Source organism: Cottoperca gobio, chromosome 23 (assembly GCF_900634415.1).
Source record: "Cottoperca gobio chromosome 23, fCotGob3.1, whole genome shotgun sequence".
In the NCBI taxonomy this organism is placed as follows: domain Eukaryota; kingdom Metazoa; phylum Chordata; class Actinopteri; order Perciformes; family Bovichtidae; genus Cottoperca; species Cottoperca gobio.
The window spans coordinates 1,227,768-1,249,719 of record NC_041377.1 but is presented as its reverse complement, the minus strand read 5'-3'; the positions used below and the strand labels follow the sequence as shown (position 1 = coordinate 1,249,719).

At 40.3% G+C, this 21,952-nt stretch overlaps 1 protein-coding gene across 4 annotated transcripts in view; it reads right to left on the bottom strand.

Moving 5' to 3' along the window:
• The window catches only part of LOC115028483 (ankyrin repeat and BTB/POZ domain-containing protein BTBD11-A), a 124,401-nt gene extending 103,579 nt beyond the window's left edge, over positions 1–20,822 (bottom strand). For all 4 annotated transcript variants that reach the window (XM_029462289.1, XM_029462290.1, XM_029462291.1 and 1 more), the window contains exon 1: positions 19,738–20,822. In XM_029462289.1, the coding sequence (XP_029318149.1) occupies positions 19,738–20,602 (865 nt within the window). In that variant the 5' untranslated portion in view covers positions 20,603–20,822. The remainder of the gene's footprint in view (positions 1–19,737) is intronic.
• Positions 20,823–21,952: the final 1,130 nt, after the last annotated feature.

Genomic DNA, 21,952 nt, shown 5'->3' with positions numbered 1-21,952 from the left:
GGGGGTCTACCTCTCTATCTGTCCATGTTTGTATGTTCCGCTCTGCAGAGAGCTGCTTGTTGGGTCAAACTCCACCGAAGAGCGTTAACTTTATCCAAACACTCGTCCTTTTAGCTCGTGCAGTTCGGCATGTCTCGTGGTGTAATGACGCTCGAGATTATTTTTCATCACCGCAAGTACGTCCACAAACTCGACTCACTGGCCTTTAACTTCCCCAGAGAAACAATCGCTTCGTCCATTTCTCCTGGAACATTCCACATCCAGCTGTCTCTTGTTTACACTCGCCACGCTGCGTTCACTGATGTCAACGACAGTCTCGTTTAATATTGAAGTTTTTTGACATGACGTGACCACGTGATGACACGTTCCGCTCGTAAACAGTGCTACCTGATGAGGGATGGGAACGTCATTAGTTTTGCACATAATTGGTCATAAATCAAAGGAATTGGACATTTTTGAATTGATGACTAAAGGAAGTGATCACCACAGTTATTACCATTTGTTCTGTGAGAGACATGAATGTGGGAATCTGTTCAATAGTTCAAAAAGTGTCCTCATGCAGCACTAACAAAGTCCGGGGATCATTAGAGGCATTGGGATACTTTAGGATCCTCTGAGGACCATCAATTCATGGCAATCAACTCGTAGTTCTTAAGATGTTTCAGTCTGGACCAAAGTAATCAACCGACCAACAGGCCTAGAAGTGCCTTCGACTCACCTTAACCACATAACCACTTTACAAATCCACAACGCATTCCTCGTACAATAATGGGACAGCACAACCAACTTTGTATATTAAAAGTTTGCACGAGCCTCAAGAGAAGTTTGATTTATGAACACCGTCAGGCTCATGTTACCTCACATACAGAAGATAAATCCCTGTAGTTCCCCACACATTTTAAACGGTTCAAAAAGGCAAAACAGAGCACCGGTGTTGGATCATTACTTAATATCGACACAAGGTTTTAAAAATCCATATCAGGAGCAAAATAGTTGGATCGGTGCATCCCTGAGCAGCAAGCCTGTGTTTATGTCTCACCAATCTGTTGCACAATAAAGTTTTTCTGATCAGGATCTAAGATACATACGTCTCACAGTCTGGAGGTTTCAGTGACATTCAGAAACTCCTGCACAATAATGAAACCTGCAGCTGTAAACATCCTTCTCCTCACCCACAACACACACATGACTGTACCAGTGACTACCACGTGGTCAAGAGGTCACAGTGGAAGTAAATCATGAGATGTTGTGTCATCCTGCTAGCTGTGTGTGTGTGTGTGTGTGTGTGTGTGTGTGTGTGTGTGTGTGTGTGTGTGTGTGTGTGACGCTGAATCAGGTGCTTCTGAGAGTTCAGAGAGAACAAAAGATACTAAATCCTGCTGAAGCTCCCAACCTTTGATGAATGTTTACTTACTGTATGTTTACTTTATATGTATTTGCTTAATGTCTTTTTGGTATATTTTGACGCAGACCAGTGGTGGAAAGTAAACTAAGTCCACTGCACTGTGATGACGCCTGTACTTTACTTAATGTTAAATCATTTTAGTATGTACATATATTAAAATATATTCAAACCGTACACTCTAAACATAGTTTGATCCGACACTATCCCGCTCATGTGAGAGGATATTTAAGTAGGCCTGAGGTCAAACTCTCTCGTCTCTCTTCTGCTCAGGTCATCTCTCTAAAACATATCGCTCACCAGCGCTGCGAGATCAGAGTTTAGATGTGTACTCAGAGAGGCGAGGACTCAGAATGTGTTCTGGGTCATCCATCTTTTGATTGAAAGCCTTGTTTAGGATAAATATTGAGGGATAGCGGCTGGTTGGCAGAATTGATGGTGGCAGACAGTGTGACTGCATCTCTCTTCACGTGTATTGTTCATTATCTCTTCTCCTTGTTCAAGATCTAATTAACCTTCAGCGTGAGACTTCCCGTCGGTCTCCAGTCCTCTGCTCATTAACACTTTCACACTTGAGCATTTTAATTATCTGTTACTTTAAACTTTTACAATATTAACTACACTACATTTATTTAATTGTTATACTTTTGAGGCTGAAAATGTACATTTGAGTTTAGATAAAATCATTGGTATTAGGTGTATAATAAATGATATATATAATATAATATAATATATGAAGCAGGTGAAAGCAGCTCCACCTCCTGCATTAACGTGCAGCTTACTGATCCAGAAAACATGATGCACAATGACGACTTGTGATACTTAAGGTATATTTAGTTTGAGTTTTTACAGATAAATTGCTAAAACTTCTGCACTTTTACTGAAGTAAAAGCTACGTTTACCTGTTATGAAGTGGTTTTACAGTCTGTTTCTGGAGAGGAGTGGTTTGTTTTTCTTAAAGATTGTATTTATAAAATGTCAAAAACAATTGCCCATGTGACGAAAATGTTTGACACACAGCGAAAGAAAACTAAATGCCAAAATGATTCCAACGTACAATTTCAAACTCTCACGCCGACACAGACAACTCTTTTCTGTTTCAAAAACAGTGTTGACGCTTCTGATGAGCCTTCGGGGGTAAAGCATCGTCTCAGAGAGACCCATCTTTGACTGAGACAGAAGTGTGTGTTCACTTAAACCCGTCCTACACATTTCTCCACAGACAAAAGAAAAGAAACCCCAGCAGAACATTTCAGACACTCGATTCTTCACGTTTGGTTTTCAGGAGCCAGTTGATCAGAGCTGATTTCTGAGCGGCCGCCTGAGAGTCTTTGTCATTTTCTCCGCGGAGGAAAACTTGTTTATTTCCCCTGGAGAACTTGTTGCGTGAATGCACATCAGGCTGTTTGTGTATCTGTGTGTATACTTCAGTGATTAATGGTGTCAGCTGCAAAATGTCTGACAGAGCAGTATCTGTATGGTGTAAAGGTTCATGCACAGATGAACACACACAATAACAGTAACAAAGAGCGGCTGACAATGAAGGCAGGAATTGGTCTATGAATGCATCTGGTCCCGTAGATTTATCGTCATGCCTCACACACAAACAGAAGTGATGACAAATATAAAAAGTTTTATAAGTTGAGCAGTGATGTGAAAGGACACAGGAGGAACCGCAGCATATTTATTTCTAAGCTTGAAAATATAAGCAGCGAGGCTACAGGAGCATCGTTTTCCTCCATCTATCACACAGTGAACTCTCTTCTGCATATACTTAACTCTGTCGGATCACATTATTTGTCTCCCGTGTCACCTTTCTGACAGCTCGCTATAAACACTGTAATTATTTAGGGCTGGTCAGGTCGCTGTGTCGTCTCCGCAGTGATGAAACTGTGTGAGACGGATCTCACGGTCTTTTTCTGTTCTGCAGAAGTGTGGGAAATGCAGAACGTTTTATTGCTCTATTTATTTTAATATTTATTTAATATATATTAGTTTTTGCCTTAATTTGAGTTTTTTGTCTTAATTTTTTATATTTTACTGTTTGATCTATTTTTAATTATATAATAATAATATCTTATTTATTTTCTAGTAGTTTCTTACATTATTTTAAATCGTTTTTCTCACTTAAGTTTTAATGTTTATTTTGAATATTTATTTAATATATGTATTCATGATATTAATGTTTCTAATTGTATTATATATTCATAAAATGTATTTACATTTTTCTTTTCTATTTCTATTTATAATTCAACATGTTTGTTTATGTTTCATTTTATTATATGTGTATTTATTTTATTTAAAATGTTTGTAACACATTTTCAAGGACAAATACATAGCACAGGATATTCATTTATTACCACATATTACAACATTTATAGCCAGATTTACTTACCAATGCTTTTCCCAATGTGGGCTTTAAGAATAAATACAATTCTGACACTCAATCCCTCTCCCAGCAGGGGAAATCTCTGGTATCTGCCACATATCTCTCCTTTCTAACATTGCCTAACCTCCAAAAGGAGCTTTCCAGACACACAAACACAACACCTTGTTGCACGAGAACTTATAGAAGAGCACTCTATTTCCCTCACTATCCTCCCCCATGAGGATACAGGGATTTATGCAGCGGAGAAGGCACTCAAAGTGATAGCAGCATAAGAACAGTTGAGGTGAAAACCCTTGAGAGCCCACCACAGACAGGGGTAGGGGTGGGGGAGCCTGGGAAATGAAGGCATGATTGATATTTCCGGGGCAATTTCACAGACCTCAACTTCCAGCAGAGAGGGAGAGAGAGAACCAGAAAGAAAAAGGACAACCGTCGGCAAATTCACACACAAAAATAAATCTAAATTAAGTAATCTCGAGTCTGCAGCAGGTGAGTGAAGTAAGGTGTTAATAGCTAACAGTGGGCGTTTTACAGTTTCAGCTCCAGCGAACATGAACTTCTGACTTTAAAAGGATTATACCAGTGTATTTTAGCTCCAGAGCTCATCGTGCATACCATACATTTGTGACCTAATGCGTCATAGTTTTCATATTTCTATATATTTGTTCGGGCATCCATTGGTTTCCATTCATTTCTCTATGGTATGAAAATGAATCATCGCCGCAGAGTCCTCAAACTTGCATAAGTTGTGCCATCATATCGTTGATACCATTCACACAGAAGAGAAATATTTGTCAATAATTAATATTTTCTAACAAAATTCTCCGACACTATGAGTGCTGATCCGAATGTTCTTTAATTTAATTAAACATTTAGGTTGGGTATTTTTTGCATTGTACAGAACTTTACACGGACTGATAGTGACCATACACCAAAGCTATGGAACACTTTACCTGCAGACATTAGGGATGCAAGCTCTCAATATCTTCAAAAGTAAAAAAATATCTCTTTACTTTAGCCATTTAATAGTGATATTTTATATCTCTTTACTTTAGCCTTTTAATAGTGATATTTTATATCTCTTTACTTTAGCCATTTAATAGTGATATTTTATATCTCTTTACTTTAGCCTTTTAATGGGTGATATTTTATATCTCTTTACTTTAGCCTTTTAATAGTGATATTTTATATCTCTTTACTTTAGCCTTTTAATAGTGATATTTTATATCTCTTTACTTTAGCCATTTAATAGTGATATTTTATATCTCTTTTACTTTAGAGCCTTTTAATAGTGATATTTTATATCTCTTTACTTTAGCCATTTAATAGTGACATTTTATATCTCTTTACTTTAGCCTTTTAATGGTGATATTTTATATATCTTTACTTTAGCCTTTTAATGGTGATATTTTATATCTCTTTACTTTAGCCTTTAATAGTGATATTTTATATCTCTTTACTTTAGCCTTTTAATAGTGATATTTTATATCTCTTTACTTTAGCCATTTAATAGTGATATTTTATATCTCTTTACTTTAGCCTTTTAATGGTGATATTTTATATCTCTTTACTTAGCCTTTTAATAGTGATATTTTATATCTCTTTACTTTAGCCTTTTAATGGTGATATTTTATATCTCTTTACTTTAGCCTTTTAATAGTGATATTTTATATCTCTTTACTTTAGCCTTTTAATGGATAGTGATATTTTATATCTCTTTACTTTAGCCTTTTAATGGTGATATTTTAACTAGGCACAATACTCCAATGTTATTTTATACTATTTTAATTCTGCTATTTTTATAATGGTACTTCAGACTCGTTTACATCAACACTGTGATTATTGTACTGTAAATGCTCTTATTCCGTCTCATCTTGTACTAATGTTTTATGTTTTTGCTGTGAAGCACTTTGGGCTGCAATTCTTGTATGAAAGGTGCTATACAAATAAAGCTTATTATTATTATTATTATTATTATTATTATTATTATTATTATTATTATACACAACTCCTGCTTTTGTTTGATTAACATTTAGAACATGTTAATCTTTGATTATGAGTCAAGATGGCACTTTATTGTTTTGGTTCTCTCATCAACCCTTCCAGCAGCAGAATCAGGTTTTAAACCCGGTTGTAAGCTACCCGCGCCGCACCAAACAGCAAACAGACAAAGTTAGCGGCTAGCTGAACAAAATGGAGCATTTAGCAGATCCAGTATTTCCCTCAGGAGTTAAACAGAGCTCAAAGAAGAGTGGATATAGTCTGGATGAATGCTAATGTTCCTCAGAGGCGGCTAGATGTGTAAACAGGGTCAGGCAGACGTTTGCTAACAAGTTTGCCATATCAACTTTACGTGATAATATTGTGTCAGTGTTGTGTTCACTGCTTGTTCCCCAAAGTGCCCATACAATCAATTAATGTGAGTGTTTTGGAGAAATACACAAAGACACAGAGACACACACCTAACGTAAAAGAATGGAAGCCTGATGTCTGATAGCTGTTGTGATACATTCATAATCCAGGAAACTGATGTATTGAACCATAACCCTAATTGTATTTACAATAATCACACAGGAGCTAATGGAGATGAAGAGAAGCAGACAAGATGGAGAAGGTTTTTTGTTTTTCAAGATTTGAGAGAAGAAGATGGGGATTTTGCGAAAAGGAGCTTCGACTGAATATCAGGAATTACTATTGCTCGTTATTCAACTGACAAATACCAGATTTTGTGTACAAAATGTGTCTCAAACTCTCAGTTTGACATCATTGTAAGATGAATGTATGTGTTTAAGGCTGTGGGCCAGAAAAAACAACGAATTTGAAGACTTGTTTGTGACGATCTTATGATTTTTCAATCTTTTCTGATGCTTTACAGACCAGAGAAAAATGCCACTGAGGTTTTTCTAGTTCAGTGTGCATTGTATACATTCTCATATTGACTCAGCCTGACTCATACATTTAAATCAAGCTTTCACAGCACAAAATGCAGGTCAAGGAGAGAGATGCTACCACCCCCCTGATGATACATTCACCGGCGGAAACAAGCCAAAAAACAAACTTTATTTTGATGACGGTACCCGGCAGCCTCTGGGACGTTATGATGGATTATGGATACTGGTGTGATTGAGTGTCTGTGTTCGGGAGTGTGGGGAAAATCTGCTGCTGTGAAGCCTGAGGATTATCTACTTTAAATGTGTGGAGCAGGAGTGGCATCATGCAGCTGCCTTGTGTGTAGGTGGGCATTAGCATAGGTGAATGAGTTCTTGAATAAACTTGGCACGGCAGGATATGCATGAATATATCTGCACCAGAGGATGGCTGTACTTCCAGAATAATGCTGTAACATATGCAATATATATATATATGCACACACAATATATAATTTATGTTTTGAACAAATACTTTTAACAATGATCCCTTTAAGTTAAAGCTGTTTCAGGGTCACTTCCTGGTTTTAAGGTTAGAATTAGGGTACGGTAAATTTAAGTTTAGCTAGTCCCGCCCGAGAAACCTACAGCGTAGCTTTGGACACACACTCACACACACACACACACACACACACACACACACACACACACACACACACACAGTTCAGTTTCACATTCAGCTTCACTAACAAATGCTCTACTGAACTCCTTGGAGCTGATGGAGCACTCAGTGGAGGTGGAGTGGCACTTCTTGTTTGCATTTCGTCTCAAAGAATCCTGCTGTCTATTGATTTCATAATCGCCTTTCTCTCCCTCATGAGTTCTCCTGCTTTCTTTATACACAATTCATTTGGACCTGATCAATAACACCGAACATAAACACCAAAATGATCCATTCATAACCTTCAGCGGCACTCCTTCCAAACACTTTAGCACAATATGTTGAGGTCTGTAGCGCGATTCACACTCTAGCATTAGTGTTTTTCTCATTACAATCTTATTTTTAAATGTCATTGCCTCAGGGCCGCAGGTATAGTTCTATATTTCACGCTTTTATTAGAAGTACAGGGATTTTTAACTGTAAAGTCACCCACAACCGTCACTTTCTAAGAAAACAGAGAACCCTCGTAGTTCAACCTCCCACACAAAAAATGTCAAATTCAGCTGCAAGATTTCTTATAATGATTTAGCTTTGAACCTGGTACATGTACATATTCTCGCTTTACAATGTAAATAAATCTTCCCTTATTAAGAAAGAAAACAGCTTGGAGAAGACAAGAGATGGGGCTGAGATGGCATCAAATTAAATGCCCTGCCCAGCTCAAAGAAACAGGCAAAGGTTTGAGGATAAAAGTCACCAAAGGGAGCTGGTGAGAGCAGCATCCATGAACTGATTGCACAGAGCTTAGCAGCTTTCTACTTGAAGCTTTCTTTTCAACGTCTCTCTTGTAACCGTTCTGAAATGCTTCATGTCGGTGGGAGGAAGTGTTCCTTGGACTGGGACTGTGTCGCCGTTTCTCAATGAGCTGTCATTGAGAAGCCGCTTTATGTAACAGTGGGCTTTTAAAAACAACAACACAAAAAAAAGGTTCCTTTTGTCACTGTGGGCTGTGTGAGTTGGCGTTTGCACTTGTCGTGTCAGGATTAAGTGGTACAGTCGACAACTAAAGCAGAGCAGGGGAGGCAGGATGTGCTCAAGTCCCATTTCTAGAAGCGTCTAATTCACAAAAGGGTATTCCCCGAGACCGCATTACCCAGAATGCTAAGAATCCCTATCATTGGCCTGTTTTGTGTCACTGTGGCACCAGATGGTTCTCCCCAGAGCGAGGAGCCTAATTTCCTCAGCACCACCTGGGAACAGCCAGAAACTGATCCCGCGCTCACCCCTCGTTAATTAAATGCTGTAATGGCATGTGGTCGTAGCTGCCTGTCCTGTCGGGGTGTAACACACAACACTGCAACCGTGTGGCTCTGTGAGCAGGAGGCTGCGGACATGCTCCATGTTTATCTGTGTCCACTTCACTGTCCCCACACGCTCCTGTTGTCCTGCCTGTGTTAGCGGATGTAACTCTGCAATTAAAACAATTCAATTTGAAAGTAATATCACAATATAATATATGTTTTTCTACATGAAATGGTCGAATTGAGGTTCAATCTCATGAACCATGTTGTTATGCATCACATCATCAAAAAGTGATTTTGTAACTTTTTCATTTAAATTATTTGAGGGTTTTTTAATTAAACTTCATTTTGCAGAACGATAACACAACATAATCATATTTTCCAAATTAAACTGCACTGAAAGTCTAAAGTTTACTATATTCAGCTCTAGAAACAATGTCAACAATAATTGAAAATGCCACTCAGATATGTATCTAACCAAAACACAGAAGGTCCATGAAATAACTTCTCACAGTCTTCTGAAGGAAGTCAGTGAGATGCAGTTAATCCACCCTCTCAGCATCAACACTGCTTTCCATGAAGTATTGTGTACATGTGTTAAAAACAAGACATTAAAACATATTCAACAGTCAAATTGATCAAATGTCCGTTGCAGACTTCAGTTCCCATTTAAAAGCCTGTAGACTGGTTTGTTCCTGGATCTGTATGACTGATTGCGGAGCGGCACAATAATACTGCAGGCCGCTCTTGAACGCAGCTTTACACGTTTCCAAATGATTTCTGAATAATCAGATATCAAAATGTGCTGTTGAATGACTTACTGCTTAAATATGCTGCTGCGTTACTGCCTATAAATTGATTTCAGGTTTAATCCCTGCTCAGTCTGTACGCTTGAAGAGGACACTTGCTGTTTTTAGAAGTTTTAGAAGCTTTACACAATTACATTCTAGCTAAGATCAACAAATGATGTGTTCTCAGTAAACCCAATGAATGAAACGGTGTTAATGGAATCCACCACAACAGGCAAAGCATCCTATGTGCAGCTCTTTCACACTTGTTATTTGGTTTGGCCCTTTGGTTTCTGTCAGAAGTCAATGTGAAGCTTAAAATGAAAACACGTGCCAGGAAAATGTGCAGTTCTTTCCTGGATTGCATCCTGTATAAATACGGAAATAAATGTGGAAACCTTTCTTGTTGATTCTAGCAAAGCCTTTAATCACTCCCGCTAGAACACGAAGGAAGGACTAGTGGACGCCAAGTAATCATGTTATAGTTTGTAGTAATCTGTGCTTATCGAGGCTGCTTGGAGAGGTTAGTAACTATTAATGTGCCCCGCCGACGTGCGGCCGTACAGGAAGGCGTCAACACAAAGCTACAAACAACCTGAGGTCAACTGAACACCCTCCGAGCCACCAGACGCAAAAACATAAAAGACTTTGTACGGGGTAAAGGAGAGACACGTAAAAGACTTCCTGTTTCTGAAGGACGTTCTCATAAAATGTACAGGAAACCAGGTCTCATAAATGAGATTGGTAGAGCGGGGGAGAAATGTGTTTTACTACCACACATGTTTAGAAGAAAACTGGATGTAATATCTTGAATGTATACAGAAAAGGTTGACCCAATAAACAAAGTTGGGTACACTCGTCATTACTTATTCAGTGCTAAGGTTACCTGTCGCGTCAACTTTTTACAGTCTGGTCATTTGTCATCATTAGCCGTTAGCCGACCTCCTTTCTTTGTATAATGCTGGACAAACACTACACTGAGGGGCGAATACACAAAGAATGGACTGCGGCCGCTGATAGCACGATGAATTGTGCATCATTTGCAACCGCTTTCTGCCCCGTCTCAAGGTCAGATTCACAAACCCTATTGCGATAATAATATTACAGTTAAAAAACGGCCCTAAAGTTTTGGGTCTGATTGCAAGTATGCATGCCAAGAACACAGGAGAACAATGGCAGAGGACGTTCTGCACCCTGACAGACTCGGTACAGAGACATCCCTCACAACTTCAGGAAAAGGAATTTAAAACGTGCCAGAGAGAAACCATATTTGGGATTCATTACCCCAGTCTGTCAGTGCTGTTGATGTTTTCAAACGAACACCTTCAGACTGTAAAAGAAGATGCTATGATTTGAAACAGAGGACAAAAATAAAAATTATATAACGCTGCCATGATTACAGGAAAGCCTGGGTGTGACCCTTTCTATGCAAATGAGGCTCATTTGCATAGAAAGGGTCCAATATAATTTAAATTTGTGCAAATAGCTCAGGAGCACCGAGACAGCGCAGTTAGGGGTGCACTTTCTTTGCATTATTTGTGAAGGTTTGGCAGCCGCAAGAGCCGTGCAATCCCCTTTCGCCTCTGAGTGTGTGGGAGCTGCCAATGATTCAGGAGGTGTTGAAAAAACATCAACCAAAAGTGTCGTCTAGTGGGAGTCAGTGCTAACGTTAGCATGCTGGACTAACTGTTCAGCTGGGTAACTAAGCTAAGAGGTACAATAAGGGAAGAGGGAAATATTCTATCACAAGACAAATGTACAAACAGGAACTGTCAAATTTCAGTTCGACTTGAAGGGACGTGTGAGGAGCGAGGGAAAGAAGTCAGTCAGTCACTTTCATTCATTTTGAAGTTCAGTCTGCAGAGAGGCGGGTGTCGACAACTGCAGATGCGGGGAGAGCAGAGCACGGAAATAAATTAGATGTGGCTTGTTTTGGATTTAAATGTATTTGTCTTTACACATACATTTTATTTGATTTGAAAATCCAGGAATCTGTATGAATAAGTGCTTTAAATAATAGCAAGGGGGGGAGGGTAATAAGCACGAGGGAGGTTTGATTGATGTCTGCTGCTGTTAAAAACAACTCGCATGATGCTGAACAATGTAAGTCATCTGCACCGCTGCATAATTCAAAAGCACAAAGGCCAGGTAGCAACAGAACCCGACATGAATATGTTGTTGAAGTGATATGATTGCATCTTAAATTGCATTAGTTGTTCTCTAACAATTGATTTAATGAAGCATTAAACTCAAGAGGGCAATCAGTCTTTCTTCTGACCAAATCTTTAGAGGAGCGCCCACTTTAAGCTTTTGTAATGCTTAATTTATTGTTGATCCACACTAGAAATTCCCCCTCTACAAACCACATGAGCAACACAAACAGTTTGAAGTGACGCCGCCTGTGCACTGGCCAATGCTTCAAAAAAGCAATCATGAAAAGTCCCACAAAGCTAAAAAAAAAAACATCACTTACTCAATAAATGAGTGTCAGAGGATGTGACAAACATCCTCATTCCCCGTCCAAGAAGCCGTATTACAGAAAACCAAACGTTTCACAACCGGTCAATAGTTTGACTCATATAATAACGTTGGAGTTTTCTAAGTCTTGATATTAGTTCCTGATACAAAAGATATCTTACTATGATTGCTTTAGAAAGCACAAAGAAGAGTCTTGTGAGTCTAAAACATTGTTTGTGCTTAAGGTGTGATCAAAACGCATCAAAGAACAACAGGAGGCGCGAATGCACGGTGTGATAACCGAAACCTGAGACACCCAGCAAGGCGGAACAGTTTACAAAGATGTAATGTGGTTTTAACTGCAAATGCAAACTGCCTGGTTTAAAGCTCACGCAGCTGAATGAAGTCTCACTTTTGAACTACAAGTGTTTTAGTACCACGTGGTGTAGAGTCTTCAGATTCATAGATCAAGGAAATGCATGTTCCACATGTTTCTAGGCTGCAATATACATGGAAATGCAAGTTTCACCAGTCAAACACAAACCTGTCATCTCACAGTAACCCTGGAGCTAAGTAGAAAGTATGTCTTTGTGTAGTTTGGATGAACTGATGCTTTAATGCATAGAACTGAACGCATCTTTCTAAAGTTAGTGATAACTGTGATTCATTTCGTTCTAATACACTTGAAGTGCAGCAGAAGTGAAAAACAGAACAAGCCCTCAAAATCAAAAGTGATATCAAACTTTCTGCATGACCAGACACCATCTGGGGCCAAGTGAGAAAATATGTTGTTTTGTAATTTGGGTGAAGTGAACCTTTGGGGCATCTTATGAGACTGTCAACATCCTCTTCAGGCATTCATCTTTGCAGAAAAACACTAAGAAATATAGCACAATAAAAGTTCAAACTCACAGAAGTAGCATCGCAACTGATGGCGCTTCATGAAAAGATCAAACTGTTGAATTACATTTGTGTGCCGCTGACAGATAACATCAATTAACAAAGTGTGTTCTGACAGCCGCTGTCACAAGTTGTGTCGACATCAAAGAAGCCGAGTGAATCTCCAGACTTCCAGGATGTGGCATCTAATCTCACCGTGGCATCACTTGGATGTTGTGTATTTGCTAAACTTGGGACTGTACATTTAGGTTGTCTTGACATTGCAGTGTTGTTCCATTGATTTCCTCCTCACCCGCTGAGGTGTGAGCGTATGACGATGAACTCCATCAAACACATCCAACTCCAATATCAATCGGCTGTCGACTTCACACCTTTACCACAGGGTCAAGGGTCAACAGATGGAGCTGTTTACACGCACCAGCATGTCTTTAAGCATGGCCATAATTGGGGTGTGAAAAACAATGAGAGAAAAAACCAGCAAGATGAAGATACTGCACATCCAAGTACACTGATACCAGAGAACCGACACACTCAGACAAAGAAAGCAGCATGCATGTGTACCGTTATCTCCTCCCCCATAAAAACAGTTCATATCACTGCACTCAGCTAATGGGAGAACAACTAGGACGACCAACAGAGGTGACTGTGTGATACAGCACAGATGTATTGAGTTTAGCAGATCTGTCCTCTCTATTAGAAATGATATACGGGAGTGCTTATGCTTTACAGATTTTAAATTCAAGATGAAATCATGGCTGAAATCAACCCAATCATGTACTTATCACGCAAACACTTGATGTGTCTTCAAGTTGTGATTGTTGCGTGGTGTCTTAATAATGTTGTTACTGTATTTGTATAGTGAATGCTGTCTTGTAATTGTGTTTATATACTACAGTGTTAATTATTAATAGGGGTTCCTGCCTAGGGACTACAGATGTAAATTAGCTTATAGCTAACTCTGGTACAGCTAAGAAGCTGTGCACTGTCCCTGACAAATAAACAAACTAATAAATAAATATATATATATAGCTATGATTATTATATTGTATTTTTATAGTACAGTCCAAGTTAAGCAAACACACAAAATAGAGTCATGGTTTGGAGAAATGGTCTTTTAGAAATACGGATTCTTAGCTTCCTTGTCTTAAATGTGATGCTAATACAATACATGACAGGCACAAACTGGAGCTACTGTATTGTAGAAATTAATATGCACATTGCAGCACAACATACAATGCCAGCAGTTTAGGGAAAACATTTATTTTTAGCTTTTTACTCACCATTGAAACAGCCAGCTGAAGGCAGCAGGTGTCCTTGTTGAACCGCGGATGCTAACGTTAGCTAAGGTGTTAGCTCGGCCGCGGATGCTAACGTTAGCCGCTAAGGTGTTAGCTCGGCTGGCTCTGAATTCTGCTGGTTTTCCTCACTTGTTCCACTTTTTTCAGAGCTAAATGTTTATTTATTTGCTTCAACATCTTGTATTTTAACTGAGTAGACTTTGTGTCACATGAAAATCGCTTTCTAATGTCCATTTTCTCATGCTAGATAGCTAGATAGCTAGTTAGCATTTAGGTAAGTAGCGTCCTTGTATTTACTTCCTGTAACTTTATTAATCGTGGACACGTTTACAATCATTATTATCTTTATATATTTGGATCACTTTTATATTTTGATCACTCTTAATGATTTCTGTTTATGTGTATATTTGTATCTAAAATGTCCATACATTTTTCATTATTATTTTATTTTATATTAATTAATTTGTACATATGCTTATGATGCTTAATGTCACATGTTCTCCTAATATGTTCATTATTTCACAGACAGTGATTTGAACTTGAGTTTCAGTCACACAGTTTGTCACAGGAAGGTAAACAGTACATTTAAATAATTTAAATTAAAAAATACTTGTCATAATAGAGCCCTACTAATAAATTGACCAGGCTGATATCAGCCTATAAATAAATAAACAGATAAATCGGCTCCACATTATTTTGTGTTTTAATGTTAAATGCTTTGTAATTTTGGACTAAGTTAATAGAGTTGTTTAGTTTTTTATTTCAAAAGAATATCTCTCAACAAATATAAGGTTTTTTAAATAGTTAAATATTGATATTGTTGTCGGCCTAAAAGATCAAAAAAGATCAGTATCAGTCGCGATCTAATTGATAAAACCTCTTGACCTTTTTTAATGAGATTCAGAGCCAAAATGTCCTGTATCTCAGACAACATGGCAAATACTGACGTGCATTCACAAGCATGTTGTCTTGTGTTTCAAGCTGTTGTCCTGATCAACCATGAGGGTGTAAAAAAGTGTCGCGTGACGTAACAAGTTCTTTTGTTCCATTGTTTAGGAAGGAAACATGCCAAATAAAGTCCACAGGTCTGAAGTCTGGAAGACATTTTTATCTCGACCACACAGGCCAATCAGATGAAACATACCGACGTGGACGCGCAAAACGGTATTAAAAATGAGTGAAAGGAATTACCATCTTTGTTCTGTCATGCTCCCTGGTGTTTCCCGCTGCTAATTCCTAATCTTAATGACTACCAGATAAGCACAAGCGTTGATTAAAGAGAGCTGCATAATTATATCTCAGAGGGGCCTGCGCCAAAGCTCCCTCACCACCACCTTCTCCAGCTGACACTGCAGCCTGGTTTCTCCTCGCGCACTTTACTCCCTCAAAATGTTAAGCATTCAACGCTCTCACGCTCCTCTCATTATCTCATAGTGACCCAGAGTGTTCACCTAGTTTCTGAAAATGGAAAGGGATCCACATTCCATTGACATGGAAGTAATAAAACCACAACATGTCGGCCCTATTTCCCCGAGCAGAGTTATAGTGTTTGTGGAATTCCTACCAGTGAAATCACAGCGAAGCACATGAAATGAAAGTCAATATTTTCACAAGATAGCAAAACTAGTAACGGATGCAGCTCATACATCTTGGCCTCGAAAACAACTTTACATAACTTCACGATCACTGATCATGGCTGAAAGTGAAGCGTTGTGGATGGGTGTGTGTGCAGCAGCCTTTGGACTTATGAAATTATCATGACGTAAAAATCCATCACAAGCAGCTTGCCTGCGCGGGTGCAGAATCTCAGCACGCAGAACGACGGCAATCTGTCAGCTCATCTGCCAGTCTACCCCAAGGAGGGGCATGACAAGAGGAAAATAATAACAGAATGGACAACAAAAGGCTTTGCCAGGATCGTGTGGTTATGAGTTGAACTTATTAAAAACCACAGAGGAAAATAAATATGCAAACATGGAGCCCTCTAGGAGGGAACACAATAAAAGATGGTGTGAAAGACAGAGAGTGAGGAAGGAGGGCGAGCAGACACCCTCCTGCTAATTTAATAGACTCACTATGGCAGGCTATGCAATTCCATTATGTTGTGTCATCCGTCCTGCGGAGCTTGGACCGGCTCCTTGGGGAAGGTCACGGCAAATGATAATCAGATACAATCAAGTCATTCGGGATCCCAAATTTAAACGCCGCCCCGGCAGGTTTGGAAGCTGATGACCAGGCTGTTTGTCTCTGACGTCGCTTGTCATTCGGCGGTTGAACGTGGCTGTGATGAGCGTCAAACATGGAGGATTATAAGTAAGGAGGCAACACTTTCACACACAATATCTGCACGAAATCTCACCAAAGCACGAATTGTTGCTTTTTTTTTAGGTTAAGGATAGGGCGAGGGGCATCATGTCAATCGAGTTTCAAATACAGATGGAAGAAGTAGTCAAGGTACAGCAGCCGAGACGTGTCGATCGAGGAAACTCCTGCTGAGAGTTGACCCTCGTATTGTTGAGAAATAGGACAGTGGCTTGTTCATGTCAATTTGTGAAGAATCAAGGTGTTACTGGTGTGCAGCTCACAAAGGATGTTTTAACACACATCTTGCACCAACACCAACACAGCAGCCGTTTCAGCCACGTCTTTTCATTCAACTTTATGCACAAAGTCAAAATATTTTTACGTTTCTGGTCTATTTTCTTAGGTTTTACACATTTAAATACAACTGGGTTCTCTGGAGCTGCCAAAAAAGAGGTTAAGATTTGGGTTAAGAATGAATAAATACAGAAGTTTGCTTGGCTTTATTCACAGTTAAATAAGGTGGAGCATCAGAGAACACTCAGATGAAGGAACAATGTCATCCTGCTGATGTATATATATATATATATATATATATCATATAAGACGTTGGCAAATGACTTTGTCTTGTCATTAGGAGGATTAGTTTGTTAGTGTTTCATAACTAGAGCATATGTAGACATTTGCCATGACAGCTTCCTGTTTCCAAACCATACACCTGTAGTTAACCATATTATAGGCGTGACTAGTATCACAGCTACTGTCAGTCAGATTATTAGTAAGCACATCAAAGGAAACATGAAACACCTCAATGCACATTTTGAATCTGCTCTCATATACCGCACACACACACACACACACTGTCTTTTCTCTCCATCCATAGCATGATCGGAGTGTAGCGGTTCAGACAGCACAAAACAAAGGAAGTGAAGAAAAGCCTACATTTAGCTCTTCTCATTAGTCAGAGCAATGAGGCTGTCAGCGGCGTACGCTACGTGGGAGTGCAGAGCAACGAGGATTTGTTCATTATGTTCTGCATGGCTTTTGTTACCCAGGTGAAATTTTAGACAAGCAACCAAGAAGGGCGACCCTGCTCTCTGTGTCTGAACATAGTCCTGTCAGCTGTGTTTGCAAAGGCTCAAAACATAGAGAAAAGGACAACTTGCACACATATGAGTAAATGTTTGATTAATACTTATGTCATATTTTAATTATTCTTCTCTTGAGTGTGGCCGTAAAAACCAAAAGTGACAAATCCGGCTCCTGGAAATGTTTGATGTAAAATGGCGGGTCACAACAAAAAAAACCCAGCACTTTTTAAATCCTCACATTGTTGCCTCCGTAACTGTCACAGAATGACATCATGCTGTTTTGTGTGAGTGCAAATTGTAGCCTCCTCTGCACCATCACTCCGGGTAGGAGTGGAGGGGGATGCATGCTTGGCTCTGCATCCTGTCTGCAGAGAAGTACCTGTTTCTCTGCTGCAATTCAGGACAAAGCCGTGTGCAGCGTCTTCACTCAGGGCTAAATATCAGAGTCAAGTGGTATTTGTAAGAAGATTTGGATTTGGGATTTAAAGGTGAGAAGAAACGTCCCCCGTCCAGTTTAGAGTCGGTAAATCACAAAAAAAAACTGTTTCTGATAATCAATTAGTCATTTCAGGTATTTTCCAGGCAACTAAATCTTTATGTATATATATATATATATATATATATATATATATATATATATATATATATAATATATATATATATATGAATTTGAACACGTCAGCTTGCATTATGTGAAACTGGGATCAGCATTTAGTTTTTCACCATCCTTTGACGTGTCACCCAGCCCGACATCAGGCTACCAGTTATTTAAGGTTGAGTGATAATGTCCATCATCACTCGGGAACATTTTCAAACCCAATGATTTTTAGTTGACTATAATTTAAGAAGCTTGAACGATCCATATATTTACCATTTCTGCTCGAGGCAACGATTAATCGACTTATTGCTTTAGCTCTGATTTCTTCTGGACATTTCCAAGTATCAGGCTCGGGGTTATTGGTGTATGAGTTGTGCATGACGGAGACTTCAGAGTCTGTATTATAGAAAATAATTTGTGTGGGGGGGAAAAAAGCTGCATCCATGACATTCAATCTCAAAGAGCTATTTCAGATCCAGTTTTCTTCCGACTGCTTCTGGAACAATCTTTTCTGCCGCTGTTACAGAGGAACAGCTCATCCACAAGACAGGTTTGCACATGTACAAAATCCTCCCAGCATCTTTGTTCTCCACCTCTATTAAGTCGTCGTGCTGAAAGAAAACAATCACGCTGCAACAATTAGCAAAAGAGCTGCAATATGATTATTTGGTCAATATTGCATGGCCCAGCTTGGCTCTCAGCTGAAGAACAACATTTCAAGTCCCTTCTGCTTTATAGCTTCAGCCAACTCATTCAGGGCTTGTGGATAAGAGGGCCTGCCCACACTGTCAGCTTACACCTTCTGGAGTGAGACAGTAATAGCTTTACCAACGAAGCCAGCACACAATATAAACACAAAGCCTGTTTGTGCACAATCACGACTCACATATCATCTATCACAAACACCGTGCACAAGGCAAAACAATCATTAACATCGACACGCGTCTCTAATGAAAGTCTGAGATCGCAACACCTTCAAAAGTAAATAGAAGTTGGAGCTTGTTTCATCTTTTTCAACCATAAATACCTATTCTGACTATAGTTGCACCGAGGCTTTGAGAACCAAGATAAGCAGTTTCAGAGGTGGGCCTTGAGGTCTAAGCTGAGGGTAATACATATTCAAGGAACTATCAAGTCCTGTGTTTGGGAGTGCAATTACATGTGCTAGATAAGCGGTGGTTATTCCCCAGCATAATTACACAGTTTGTAGTCATAGTTCCTTTCCAACTGGGCTAAACTAAGCAGATTATCACTTTGTGCACTGTGACATTATCCGTTCAATCAAATACTCTTAAAAATGCTATTTAAAATCCTATTGTCCTCAAAGTAAATGAATAAAACTTTAAAAAGAAGGTAAAGGTTAGTGTGTGTCATGAAATAACAAGACTCATCCCTCCCAGCTGACTCACCATTCTGCTTTGTTTAAAGATGCAGACACTTGTTTCTAGATATTTCTTGTAAACACACGGACATCCATTTGAATTAAGTGGAACTTGTTTGGGGGGGGGGGGGGGGACCTGAATATGATTTAGCTTGTATGTTTTTTTTACACTGTTGACTGGGTACTGAGCAAAGACCACCAAGGTGACAAAAGAGTGTCCAATGATATCCAAGCAGATCATATTTAAAGAAATAATCACTGATTGGCATCTCAAGAATGTTCTTTCTTTTGAGCTTTGCTTACCACTTGAATTCTTCCCACAGATGAGGTGCTGGTAGGGCTGCAGCAGACCCCAGATCTCCGAGTCGTTGTTGATGGCTTGCTCCAGTGACTCCAGCGTAAACTTGGGGACCCCGTTGTCCTTCTCCACCAGCGCGCTGCGCAGGACGCGGCTGAACACCTCTCTGAACAGACTCTCCATGCAGGCGGTGAGGTATATGGCAGCATGTTCGTGGATCCTGAGCGCCACCCGACTATCCACCATCCACCTGAAGAACTTCCCCACGGAGAACACGAGCCCGCAGCGCGATGACTTGCCACGGCTGAACTTGTCCCCGGTGCTCATGTTGTAGAGGGACAGGGCGCTGAGAGCAGCCGTGATGCAGTTGACGGAGATGGTCCATGAGAGCACCACCTTGATGGCGCTCTGGATCTCATGCTTGGTGCACCTGGCGTAGCGCAGGCTGAGCCGCTGCGCTTCCCGGGCCACCCTCACCAGCGCGCGGCTGATGAGAGCCGAGAGCCGCGCCAGCACCTCCGGTGGCGGGTCGCCCGCCATCAGCTCCTCGTCTTTCCTCAGTGCGCCCTCCACCTCGCCGAGGCTCCATGGCACGTCCTCCAGCTCGGGCAGCTTGGTGCACTGACCCGAGCACTCCAGTATCTCCGTGTCCTCCGCCAGGACTGTGTTGACTGTCTCCAAACTGTTCTGTCTGCTGTGCATGGATTCCGTCAGATGCCAGCAGTTGCCCCCATGCACGATGGACTGATGCGAGTCGGAGCAGCAGAGCGACACGCTGGACGACCTGACCGAGTCCGCGGCTCCACCATAACCAGAATCAAGCGTTAAATCCTCCAGCGTCCTCACGACTGTCTTACCATTTCCTGCCATAACTGCACCGCATACTGTTAGGTATGCTTGGTCTCTCAGTTAAATGCCACAAACCCGTTTTCTTGCAGTTTCCCAGCCGCTGCTGTCCGAGGACTTAATTGTATTCCCCAGTTTAAAGAGCGAAACGACAGAATAGAGCCTCTACTTTCCTCCTCTTCTAAGTGGCTGGGTGTCTTCGATATCCTCTTGTCCACAACTTCATACGCTTAAAGAGCGCACAAACCCTCCGCGCTCTCTGCAACAAGCGCAGCACAGGCAGGGCTCTCAAGGAGAGGAGGAGCCTGGAGCCCCGCGGGCCGAAACAAGCCAATCCGTACCTCCATCAGCTTTGACTGACATCTACCTGCTGCTACCTTTGAGCAGAGGCTACCTGGTGATGGGGAAGCATGACTGCAGAATCACAGATACAGACATAGGCTGCTGTGCCAACCTATTCGTTATGTGTAGTCGTGTAGCTGCAGTGAAGTGATGGAGGCAGTGTCAGGAGGAGAGGAGGATTCCCACTGAGAAGACACATGGTGTAAATGTGAATGCACTCTTGATAGTGTGGGGGGAAATGTGGAGCAATGACATGTAACTGCAGGAGAGGGACAGTATAAAAAACAACACGTCCAACCTTTTTATTTTAACTTCACCACATGAACCAATAGATCACACTGTTAAAGAGCACGAGGAGCTGGGAGGGGAAACAGACATAAACAGTGCCTTTTTGTTAATAGAATTCATTTTTCAGAGGTCAAAGGTCATGCACTTGTTTACTCTCCCCTAGCTATATACTGATTCTAATCATAGCTGCTCTGTAGGGATAAGTTAAGGGTGTACTTGTCTGCAAAAGCACATTATTTCCTCAATTAAAGTGGAAATAACTAACACAGATTTTACCACAATATTGTCAGGTGCCTTTATGTTTCATTTCAACGTCTTTCACAGATGCAGGTGCATCACTTGAGTCTTGGGAAAAGACGATTATTGTTTGAGTGATCAATAACTTGTGACGCTGAGCGAGACCAGTGTGCAGAATCTTCTTTTTCCAGGATTCAATTGTGATCTGGATGAAAATCCCGACTCACAAAAAGATGAAACACGAGTTGGTTCTGCAGTGAAAAGGTGTTTTGGGGTCATGCTGTCCACCACTAGTGATACTCTTAGGTAAGAAGTGAAAGTGGGACTGCAGCAAAAGTCGTTTTCTTGAGGAACACCATTAGCTTTAATGCTAGATCCTTATAAATATTTTACTGCTCAAAGCACAACATCCCGTGATAACACAGTCCTGCGTCAAGCGTTAACGTCTCTTCAGCATGATGTTGTTGAACGAGTTATTTATTTTTTGCCGGGCCATGACAACAAAGA